The sequence below is a fragment of the Gorilla gorilla genome, chromosome 19 (genome assembly GCF_029281585.2).
Source record: "Gorilla gorilla gorilla isolate KB3781 chromosome 19, NHGRI_mGorGor1-v2.1_pri, whole genome shotgun sequence".
Classification (NCBI taxonomy): Eukaryota; Metazoa; Chordata; class Mammalia; order Primates; family Hominidae; genus Gorilla; species Gorilla gorilla.
Window position 1 is genome coordinate 69,129,354 of NC_073243.2, and position 12,770 is coordinate 69,142,123.

At 35.8% G+C, this 12,770-nt stretch overlaps 1 protein-coding gene across 2 annotated transcripts in view; it reads right to left on the bottom strand.

The window, feature by feature from the left end:
* Window positions 1–1,358: 1,358 nt before the first annotated feature.
* The window catches only part of GHR (growth hormone receptor), a 310,424-nt gene continuing 299,012 nt past the window's right edge, over window positions 1,359–12,770 (bottom strand). For both annotated transcript variants that reach the window (XM_019013672.4, XM_055367529.2), the window contains exons 7-10: window positions 12,584–12,749; window positions 10,438–10,528; window positions 5,064–5,133; window positions 1,359–4,732 (exon numbers count right to left, since the gene is read on the bottom strand). In XM_019013672.4, coding sequence (XP_018869217.4) covers window positions 3,761–4,732; window positions 5,064–5,133; window positions 10,438–10,528; window positions 12,584–12,749 — 1,299 coding nt within the window. In that variant the 3' untranslated portion in view covers window positions 1,359–3,760. The remainder of the gene's footprint in view (window positions 4,733–5,063; window positions 5,134–10,437; window positions 10,529–12,583; window positions 12,750–12,770) is intronic.

Genomic DNA, 12,770 nt, shown 5'->3' on the forward strand with positions numbered 1-12,770 from the left:
GTCCAAAGTATAACTTATCTCCAGGTGGTTATAGTTTCTCCCTATCCAGATGTCATTTATCAGTCAGGGATCATTTAAACTATGAGCAATGTTTCCTGTGTAACATAGCTGACATCATATGCTCATTAGATTTCCACAGCAATAGAGTTTGAATGTTAACCAAATGTCAAATTCTTATTCAGAAGCTGTGCCCTTTACATCTAGGTCTTAAATTTTAAACTCTCAAAGGAGACTGGGGCAAATTATGTGGGATCTTGGATTCCAAACTAAAAAGTTTAGATTTAAGTAACTTCTGGTTTTTCTGGTCACTATTTCTTACCCTAAAACAGGCACATAACAAGACATATTTTGGTATACAAATATGTAAATATTATAGCACTTGAATAAAGTGTTAGTAGAAACTTTGAGAAATTGAAATGGTGAAAGGTGTGTAGCCATTTTCAACACACCATTAATCTTCTGAAATGGAATTGTGTTATTTCAATCCACGGAAGTAGGCAGGCTTTCTTTTCCCTGTACTCCTCATATCTTAAAGCATCTATATGAAGAAGCCCTGAGGCTTCACTCCATGCTTCTTTCAGGTAATGGCTGCTCGCCGAGCAGAAGGCAGCAGGTGAAGACATTTTTTTTTTTTTAACATAACACTTGAGTATTATAAAAAGTTGTGGCACTTTGCATTTGACTTGCTGAAGCAATACCTCATTGTTTAGTAGGTTTATCAGTGTCCTCACCAGATTCCTACATCTCAGAATCCAGTGCCTGCTCAGGAGCCTAGGGTTCAGCAGCTACCTCACCTGCATCCTGCCTCCTGCTGTAGGAATCTAAACTTCACGGCTCTCTCAGGCTCCTACAGAACCTACCTAATCAGCCTTCCTCCCAAGCCTGACTTATTAGCTGATTCCCATGATAACAAGCAGCTAGTCCAATAAACTGACTTAGGCCAATGGGTGAATGGCAGAGGAAGAACTGCTTTCCTTCCTTCCAGACAACATGCTCAAGCTGGAAATGTAAAGATAATGCTCACATATCACTTTCCCTCATCCGACACCCATGTCATTTATTTTCCATGATGCATCAAATACACGGCTCTATGAACCTTTGCCTATGGGGAGTCACAGCCTAAGGTGAGGGCCAAGCCAGTGGGATATTTCTGAGTTGGGCTTTTGTCTTCTCAAAAAATAAGGGAAGGGGGATACGTTTCCCTCTCTATATCTCAGCACATAAAAATCTCCATACCCAATGCTGATGTATTTGATCCAGTGGTGCTAAGCTCTCCTTACAATGATAATTCACAGTATACAGAGTGGTTTAGATCATTTTTATGTTGGTGTTTGATAACAGAAGCACACTATCAGGAATCCAAGAAAATAAATTTATTAAACTTTGAAGGAAAAAATCCACAGACATAAAGAGAGTTAAATATAAACTGCCAGACACAACTAGTCATACTAGTGAATAATGGCTTGTATGGCCACCAAAGTACCAAAATGACATTCTGAGACTGATTGAGGTATTTAGCTATTTTTGGCTATAGAAATGTTGTCAGGCTGTTGTGAAATAGTAAGATAGTCTTCCAAACACACAGCTTTGAACTGAATTAGGTTCTACACTGATGATACTTTATATGAAACTAAATTATGTAGCTCTTGGAGAAAACCATAGCAGCAAAGTAGCAGAAAATCTATTAAACATCTATTACAAATAACATGTTGAACTTTAAACACTCAATTGTAGCTTTTCATAGTCCTTCCTGCAAGAAAGAGAATTTAAAATTATCAGCCATTAAGCTTGCTTCCTAAAAAAGGTCTGCGATAAATGGGAAATACTATTTAAGTTAAAGCTAACTTCAAAGTTTTAAGCTTTTTTAAAAAATGAGAAGTATTCTTCACTGAGATGAGATTCTTCTTTTCATAAACCTTTTCAGGAGATATCCCAATGCTCTTAAGAATGATGTTTAGGGCCAGGCACGGTGGTGGCTCACACCTGTAATCCCAGCACTTTGGGAGGCCGAGTCGGGTGGGTCACGAGGTCAGGAGATCGAGACCATCCTGGCCAACATGGTGAAACCCCGTCTCTGCTAAAATACAAAAAAATTAGCCTGGCATGGTGGTGCGTGCCTGTAGTCCCCGCTACTCAGGAGGCTGAGGCACGGGAATTGCTTGAACCTGTGGGAGGTGGAGATTGCAGTGAGTCAAGATCGCGCCACTGCACTCTAGCCTGGCGACAGAGCGAGACTCTGTCTCAACAACAACAACAAAAATGAATGATGTTTAGGATATTAAGGAATTGCAAAATGATTTCTAAATTACTGAGGTTGCTTCTTTTTCTTCTGAATGCTTGCTTTGAGGCCAGTCCACTCAGAGAGGAAGTAAAAAATGATGAAACTTCTTCTTTTGCTATTTTAAATAAATCCTATAAAAGATTTAGTGAGAAAGAAAGTTTCTTTTAGCAGTTTAAATAATTTTCAGTTATCTGTGGGGACTGAAAACCTTGTTTCTTCTGTCTATGTTCTGTTCATTACCATGAAAAATGAGTATGTGTCTGGTTATAGGCTGTGAAACAAAAACTTATTTCTTGAACTCTTTGTTTCATTACCCAGTTAATTTCATTCGATTTGCTTCAACTTACAAAATGCTTCTTGTACCTTATTCCCTTCCTGGATAATTATGTAGCAAAACCAAGTTGGGTGTGAACAGATTCCGCTGCAGAGGCTATAGATCTTATCTCTCACCATCTGCACGCACTAAAAAACTCACTCCGCGTGCAACTGCAGCACTTAAGCATCTTGGTCAGTGTGAACCAGCTATGATTTCTACTTCTCTTAGCATGTATTTTTTTTTGGCATCAACCAAGATTTGGTGAAGAAAGGTTTTCTTTTTTTGCTTTTACTTCTTTTGGTGCCTGGTAAGTTGATCTGTGCAAACGCTTTAAAGTTTTCTAAATTAACAAATATTTGTTTAAAAATTCAGATAAAACAATTATATTCCAATAATGCAGATTACTACAATCATTTTAGAATTGTTGAAGGAGTCTGGGTAGGTATAAAAGGGCTTTGTAAAAAACTAATTTGTTTTTCTTTAGGTGCATTGGCCAAAACATTAAACCAGCTTTAGACTGTAGTTGCTACACTCCTTAGAGGGGTCATACCAACTGCAGTACACAGTGTGTAGTGTAATATAAAATAGCCATGCTTGAAGTCTAAATTATTAAAAATATCTTTATCAATTTTATGTCAAAATATATGTTTTACATATCCAAACTATTTTTGCCTTCTTGCTTATAGTTTAAATTTCTCACCTCTAGTTTTAATTTAGTTTTTTAAATAAAAAAGTTTTTTATTTAAGAAACAACAAAAAATTAGCCTGTGCTATGGTTTGCATTCAATTTTCCTGAACCGCAAAAGCCACCTGATTTTTTCGCTTTTTCAAAAAGCGTGATTTACTATACATTAAAAACATAGCCATTCAATGCTTAGTATCAAAAATTAACACCCACAATAATAAGACAATCACTGCTACTAAACAGTCTGACACAATTCTTTAAAATATTTACATTGCACAATAGGAATATCTATCTGATTAAGTATTCTTCTTATTTTTTTAACATCATATTTCAACATTTTGGGAAAAGGCATTTTAGAATCCATACCCCACCCTGTCACTCTCCCAAAAAAGGTTTAAACATTGTTTTGGCTTAAACGTTATTGCCCCAGTCAATTCTTTGCTATTAAATATGTAGCTCTTGGGAAACCAAAGAAAGGCTAAGGCATGATTTTGTTCAGCTGGTCTGTGCTCACATAGCCACACGATGAGAGAAACTCTTTGTCAGGCAAGGGCAAGGCAGTCGCATTGAGTATGAGGCCCTGTGGGGACTGTACTATATGAATGGAGGTATAGTCTGGGACAGGCATCTCAGAACCTGGAACATGTTCTTCTGTCCCAGGCCTCCCAGCAGCAGTGGTAAGGCTTTCTGTGGTGATGTAAATGTCCTCTTGGTTAAAGCTTGGCTGTATGTGTGATTCAACCTTGATGTGAGGAGCCACAGGGATGCACTTTTTGGCATCTGCCTCACAGAAGTAGGCATTGTCCATAAGGAAGTTTTCTTGGCAGAGTGAGACCATTTCCGGGTGCATGTCACACTGGGACATCCCTGCCTTATTCTTTTGGCCCGGGGAAAGGACCACACTACCTGCTGGTGTAATGTCACTCACCTGGGCATAAAAGTCGATGTTTGCCAGTGAACTTGGATTGCTTAGCTGAATATGGGCAGCTTGGTGAGTTGACTCAGCTCCTTCAGTAGGAAGTGGTTGTGGTTTGTTTTTCTCTGCTTGGATAACACTGGGCTGCTGAGTAGCAGGGCAAGCATCATGATAAGGTGAGTTATTTTGATTCTTCTGGTCAAGGCATAAGAGATCTGCTTCCCCTTTTAACCTCTGTGGCTGAGCAACCTCTGAGGTACCCTCATGTATGTCATTGGCATTGAAATCAGTCTCCAGAATGTCAGGTTCACAACAGCTGGTACGTCCAGAGTCGCCATCCTTCACCCCTAGGTTACTATGTGATTTCTCGTGGTCACTGCTTAGAAGTCTGTCTGTGTCTGATCCCTCAGTCTTTTCATCTGGCTCATCAATATCTAGCTCAATAAATTCAACCCAAGAGTCATCACTGTGGAATTCGGGTTTATAGCTATCATGAATGGCTAAGATTGTGTTCACCTCCTCTAATTTTCCTTCCTAGAAAATAGAAAGAAAATGAAGATCTATGAAAAGAAACTCATAATAATTAAATGAATTAGCAAATAATGTTCAGAGATTAATTACGGTTACAATAAGAACAACAGTAACAAAACATATAACAAAACATAAATTAGTGTGTAACTTTTTAAATACATATGACAGTTTCTTATTTTTAAGAAATAGAATATTTAAAAAAATTTTCTCCAGGAGAAGAGATACAAGAAAATTGAATGCGATATATATAGCTTACAGAAAACCTTCACCATATGACAGGCGTCTTCAGGTGTTAATTAGTACTAGCTACAATTTAGATAAAATTATTAGTTACCTTGAGGAGATCTGGATCGATTCCTTTAATCTTTGGAACAGGAACTGGGGGCAGAATCAGCATTTTAATCCTTGAAAACATATAAAATTTTGGTTTTGACATCTTAAAAGCTACATATTCTCAATTATAGCAAAAGATAGAAATAAAATATTGGCAATACTATTACTTTTTCCAAATATTCTGGTACTTTATATAATTGGAGTATGAGAAACAGAAGAAAATATTAGACAGTAAATGAGAAAGAAAAACTGTATAAGGAAAAAAAAGAACAACAACTAAAAAACCCAAAAAGCCTCATCTGAAGTCTATTAAAAGAAAATGTGGTTTTCCCACAATCCTTTTTTTCTTAATGCTTTTTATTTTCAGCCAGATTTAGTATTTGAAAGAAAGAAATTTAATTTCATCTGAAGCTGATTTCCACTTCAGCTATAAGGCAATTCTAGTGTACATCTCATCAGTAATTTGTACAGGAAAGAAAGAAAAAAGAGTCAATCCACATGGAGCCAAGATTACTTACACACTTGAAAAAGGGTAGACTTGGGTAGGTTAGCCATATAGTTCATATTAATTATGAAATTATCTAAGATGATCTTATTAACCAGGGTTTTACTACAGGATTCATTTCAGATGACAGATTAAATTTTAACTATCTCTAACTAATCAGTATGGGTTTATATATACAATTCTAGGGTGCATTTACATTTTTTGTTCCAAATCTTTTAATTATTTTTTGGTTATAAAAATGAATAAATCATGTATCTATTTTGTACAATTAATAGTGTAATTGGAATTTATGGTGTTTTTAATTTTTTTTAAAACTTTTTGAGACAGGGTCTTACTTCATTGCCCACACTGGAGTCCAGTGGTGCAATCATAATTCACTGCAGCCTCAAACTCCTGGGCCAAGCGATATGCTTGCCTCAGCCTCCTAAGTAGCTAGGACTACAGGGTGTGCTAATTTTTGTTGTTTCATTTTTTGTAATGGAGTCTTGCTCTAGTCATTGCCCGAGCTGTCTGGAACTCCTGGTCTCAGGGCAATACTCCCGCCCCATCCTCCCAAAGTGCTGGATTTATATGCTATAAGCCATTGTATCTGGCCTGGAGTTTATTTTTTAAAATCAAATTATAGCACTGGAAAAAGGCCCAGAGATTATTCCAAACAATTCATTTAATTTTTAAAAAAACTCCTGACTACTCAGAGATGACACTGTCATGAAGAGGTGGTAACCAGATTTTTGGATATCAGTTGCTATTCCACTCAGTGTGAATGGTCAGTCTAGTCCATTCCATAAGGAATACATTTTCTCAGTATTTCCACTTGCTATTTTACCTAATCCAAGGAATAAGCAAAATTCCATTTTATAAATTGCATTAAGTAGCCTCTACTACTCAGTGGGGCAAATGTTAAAGCATATTGTTACTGATGAATTATAGATATAGAAATAAGCAATACAAATTATTAATAATAACTACTATCATTTTTTAGTGCTTCTGATAAATCAGACACTGTGGGATATACTTTGCACTAAACCATGGGTCACTAAATTAAGGTCTGTGGGCCAAATCTGGCCTGTCACGTGTTTGTGTAGATAAAGTTTCATGAGAACACAAGCATCTTCATTCATTTCCATTTTGTTTATGGCCACTTTCATGCCACAGTGGCAGAGTTGAGTAGCTGTGATAGAGACTGTATGGCTTGAAAAGCCTAAAAATGTACTCGGACTCTATGAAATAAGTTTGTGACCCCTGCACTAAACATTTCACTTAATCCTTATGACTCCCAGGGAGGCAGATGATATATCTGTGCAAAAACTTGGAAAATTAAGGAACATGTTCAAATCATGCATTCATAGTTGGCACAGTTGGGGCTCAAACCCAGAGAACCTGACTCCAAATCAAAACCCAGTTTCTTTGTGTCATGCTGCTGTTTCGCTGTTTTTTTTTTTTTTGATTTTGCATCTCGAAATTCGTATTTCAAATTCCCAAAAACATAAAAAGATGGAACATAACTCTAATTACAGGTAGCAAAGGTTTCCAAATGGCTGATGTTTGACTTTGTGACATGTGCTTTTCCTTTTTGAATAGGATGATGCATTCAGGCATGCGCTAGTTGTTTTCTAGGGGTTGTAGTGACCTTATGCCACAGTGGCAGACCGTAAATCTAAGAGGCCCAAGCAGGTCATGAAGATGAACAAAGCAAGCCAGTTGCAAAGTCATTAGGAGGAATGAGGATGGTGGCAAATTAAAGAATGAGAGCCAATCCCAAATAGGACAGCTGGTTGTCTGCTGCAGCATATGCTGCCTTGTTCAGTTTCACTACATCTTTCATTTTTAAAAGATAATCCCCAAATCTGGATTTTTGTGTGAAAATTCTCTATTTTACAAACACTTTGTAGGAAAATCTTCACTCTGAAATCAAAACTAATTAAAATAAAATAACAAAATATGAATCTGTAGGCTGAATTTCGCTACTGGTTTGGAAATTCTATTTTAGGTGGATTCAGTTATTTCTTTCCTCAATTGGTAACAGCTCAAAGGCTGGGAGGGTTGTGTGGTAGGAACCAGTATAATAATAGCCTGACTTGAAACTATGTTTGTGATTTTGTATCAGATACAAATAAAATTATAAATTTTGCTAGAGTTGACTCAATTAACTGGATTAAAGCAGGGTGAAGTGGGTTGGATAATGAATTGTGGACTCAGAAAATTTCAAAGGCATGCAGGACCTGATGCCACTTTACAGCCCTACAGTTCTAGGAAAAATCTCATTCTTTGCAGTATCAATTTAATTGCTGGAACTACATGTTCTGTCCATACTTGCTGACAAATATTTGCTACTATTTCCCACTTTCAGTAGAACATGCAAATTTAGACAATGATAAGGGTTTTTAATGGGCAAATGAAAAAAAAAGTTAATTCTTTCTTACAGAAAATTCAATTTAGTGCAGGAAATTTGGGAGAACAATAAAGATTTCAAATCAATTGTAGAATTTGGTGATTTTGAGTAAACATTATAGTTAAGCATTTCATTATTTATAAAAAGCACTGTATTATAAGTAATATGTTTTCTTGGAAATCCTACTTTTTGAGAGGATAATTTTTTCTTCCTAATATTGTTAACTAATATAACTAAACAACATAACAAATTGACTTGGCCTTCACAATGGCTAGAAATTCACAGCTAATACTAAGAGCTAATTACTTTACATACCTCGTGAGTTTATCTACTGAAGTTATGTATAAATTTTCCCACCAAATATATAGATTAATAAACTGAAATTAATCAACAGAATAATTTGGCTTTTTTGTTGTTGGCATTACTTAAATACACAAAATTCCAAAAATATATTTATTTATTTTCCTGAAACAACAGAAAATTGTGTTGTGATTTACGATAGCTGCTGTTTTGGAAAACAGGAATGTTGCCAGAAAGTTAGGTGCAAAATGGAATTCAGAATGAATTTTACTTTCCAATTGGTTTATATTATAAAATTGGACATGAAGCTCTACTGAAAATAACCCTTTCTGCATTCAGTTAGACTTTTAGCATGCTTGACACTCTAGAAATCTAGCGTCCCAATAATTCTTCTTCCTAACAAAATTCTATTTTGAAGTTTACAAGTGCTATACTACCTTATATAACAAAGTAAAATCTTTTAAAATATATTAACATAGATCTCATTTTGATTTATAGATGCCTCTTGGCTTCAGCTGGAGAATGTATTTTCAATTCTAGGTAAGGGGATCAACTGTCTTGGTTACCTGGAACTGAGGGATTTCCTGGCACACAGGACTTGCATTGCTAAAAACCAGGAGAGTTCTAGGCAACCTGGGAGTGTTAGTCACCTTAATTCTAGGAGAAGCAGCAAGATTAACCATTGGGACTTTAAAAATACCTTAAATGGGGCCAGGAGCGGTAGCTCACACCTGTAATCCCAGCGCTTTGGGAGGCTGAGGCAGGCAGATCACCTGAGGTCAGGAGTTCGAGATCAGTCTGACCAACATGGTGAAACTGTATCTAAAAATACAAAATTAGCTGGGCATGGTGGCGCATGCCTGTAATCCCAGCTACTCTGGAGGCTGAGGCAGGAGAATTGCTTGAACCTGGGAGGTGGAGGTTGCAGTGAGCTGAGATTGCGCTACTGCACTCTCCAGACTCCAGCCTGGGTGACAGAACAAGACTCTGTCTCAAAAAAAAAACAAAAAAAAAAACCAAAAAAACCCACAAAACAAACAAAGAAAAACAACAACAAACAAACAAAAAAACCTTAAGTGTACGACACTGGCAATCAGTACCAATCATTTTTCCCATATTTTGTTAAAAAAAATTTCCTGTCGTGTGTAGTGAGTTTCTATCAGGAAGAAAAACAGAATAATATAAATAATATACACCATAGCTCAAGGAAACTTTAAAGATTATATAACCCATACCCTCATATTAACCACAAGAATATGGAGGCCTAGAGAGATTAAGGGACTCAAACAAGGTCAAACAGCAATGGCAAAATGGTAACTGGAACTCAAGACTTTTGATTCCAAGAGAAAGTGGAATGGAATCTCTTTACACTTTTAAAGACTTTTAGCTGTGTTTATAAATGCAGGTAAAACACAAAATCATAAATATCCAAATAATTTAAATTAAACCTGAATTTACTTGAAATCACCATTATATGAAGTGTAAAAAATATTTTATTAGACTTAATTATCTACCTGGGTAGTTTGCCACTTAAATTTGCCTGTATATTGAGATCAGGAGTTCAAGACCAGCCTGGCCAACGTGGTGAAACCCTGTCTCTACTAAAAAAACACAAAAATTAGCCGGGCATGGTGGTGAGTGCCTGTAATCCCAGCTACTCGGGAGGCTGAGGCAGGAGAATCACTTGAACCTGGGGGGCAGCGGTTGCAGTGAGCCAAGATTGCACCATTGCACTCCAGCCTGGGCAACGGAGTCAGACTCCGTCTCAAGGAAAAAATAAATTGTCTGTATATAAGGACTGTATCAGACTCAGTCAAAGGCTCAGTGATACTTTGAAGTCCTGGAATGAATGGGTCAACTTGTTGAGGACTTGAGGGAAAGAGCTAGCTCTTGGATAAAGAGGTACATATCACAAGGTATGCATAGTCACCAGCTTAAGCCTCTTAATGTCCTGTACAAGTCTCCAGATAGAATCTAAACCTCTAAGTTGTCTATGATAAATACAACAAATTGAGTTTTATATGAATGGTAAATATATAACTGGAGATAAAAGTGTACTAGGTTAACTAAAATTTCCACTCATAATTTGACAAAGAAAATATCAAATAACAAATAGAAACACATACGGAAATCTAAGCAACTGACACAAAATACCAAAGAATACTACTCCAGACCTACCTTTGCTGTTTAGAAAATAAGAATACAAATAGCATCACTGTTAGCCCAAATATTCCAAAGATAATAATTAAGAGCCATGGAAAGTAGAAATCTGAAACACACAAGAATATTTCGCTTTCAGAATTACGAATAGTTGAAGCACAGTTTACATTTCCCTTTCCCTTTTCACAAAAAATTCATAATTTGTATTCATCTAATAAAGTCAGTGATTTCTCTTGATAACCACTGAAACAGAATGCAATGACTTAGTTTTTTCTGTTTTATGAACATCTCTGTGCACTTTTCAAATCTCCTCACATTAAAAAAAACTTCAAAATAAAGAAACAGCATATAGTTCAAAATCAATGTGTGTTTTATGAAAACAAACAATCTGCTTTAAGCATACTATGTGTCCAGGGAGTATCATAAAGGTTTCAGCTCCAGGAAAAAAGTGTTGCTTATTAACACACTACCTAAATAATGCCCACTCGGTTTCTTTTCTATTTTTTTTTAAGTGTGGTGATTTTCTTAGCCTCCAGATTGAAGATTTATCAAAAAGATGAAGGCGGAGTTTTTACTGATAAATCATGACAGAAAATTCTTAGACACAAATAACATATATTTTACAGCTATAGATATACATATTTATATCAATAAATTAAATTATTAAAATATAATAAATATGTCTCATGTATATTATATACATAAAATTGACAGAAAGATCACTACTGAGGCTCCCATCTTCAGGTTTTAGTATGCTTTGTATGAGACTTAGGGGAACCTGTTTGTAAAACTTCTATTTCATTCCTTAAGATTGAGTACCTGCCAGCTACTTTGCAGTTGGTACCCAGTATTCTTACCACAGAGGCAAAGGCTAACCACTTTTTCATAAAAATGACAGATGAAATTTACCTTAACGTTGCCATTTAAAATGTAGGTCTTTATGCTGAAATAGTTTTTTCTTATTTAAAAAGTTATTAAAATCCCCTAGGGAGATATTATAAGCATTTTAAAGAATTGGTGGGGGAGAAAAAATCATTTTTTGTCTTGTAGTGTCTATAATTTCATATCAATGATATATTCAGGAAAATAACATAAAGTTAGAGCTTCTTTTTTTGTTAGTAACAGAAGGAAAAGACAGTTTAAAAAATATATGTTAAGTGAATTAAATGCCACTACACTAAGCTTAAGGGTGTATAGCTATCGTACTTTTAAGGCCAGAATTGCATAATATCAAATAGTTTGGAAACAAGAATTCAGTTAACTAGAGTTTAGAGAAAATGGTGCTATAGAAATTTTCATCCTAATGCTATTTAGTATCATGAGATTCTACCCGTATAGTAAATACAGAAATATAAATTTATTTTCTATGTAGCTTGTGGTTGTTTCATTAACAAACATATAGCCCTGTAAACTTCTGTTTTCAGTGAAGATGGAATAGAGCCATTTCCCATTTGAGAATAATAATACTCTATACTTTCTGCTCATTATTAATCAGTTTTCTTTATTTCTGTATCTAAAAGTTTTAATTCTTTTATTCTAAATTCATAGGTCCCATTTTTAAAAACTTTAATCATTGTTGTGATTCTCCTACATAGGGTTTTCAAATGTTCCACGTCTCCTTTAAGTATGACTGCCACACTACTTATTAGGCATTCCTCTAGGTAAAAGCCACGCCTCCGCTTTCTAAAACCGTATGCACCTGCTGTTGACTACCTATGCTGACTCAATATTGGGTTTCCTCTTAGATGCCACATATCTGTCCATCCATATAGATACATACTTTCTTCCCTAACCATCAGTACAGCTTTTTTTCCTGATTATAAATTCAAAACAAACTTACTATAGAAAATTTCAGAAATATAAAAATATATAAAGAAAAGAATCATCTGAATTCTACCATCTGGAGATTGCCACCAAATTCCTGTCTCTAAACTTCCACCTGCCCCCCGGACTTTTCCTGAATGAAAAATTTGGAAACTAAATCTTCCTTCTGCTTTTGCAATGAACAATATCTGTTACAGATAGTGAGCTCAAGGTCTCTCACCCTGATATCTGATGTTAATATATTTTGATTTGGACAACACACTACCAGTGCAGGGGTGAATCAACTGTTATATTGACAAAAGCCAGGTTAGCTACTATTTTAATCTTTTATTTCTTTTACCTTCTTCACATGTAAATTGGCTCATCTGAGGAAGTGTTACATAGAGCACCTCACTGAACTCGCCATAATTTCCAGAGTTTCGTTGTTTGGATCTCACACGCACTTCATATTCCTTATCCACTTTCAATGAGTACACTGGAACTGATGTTGACAATATAGGGTCCATCTTTCAAGACAAAATATAAAC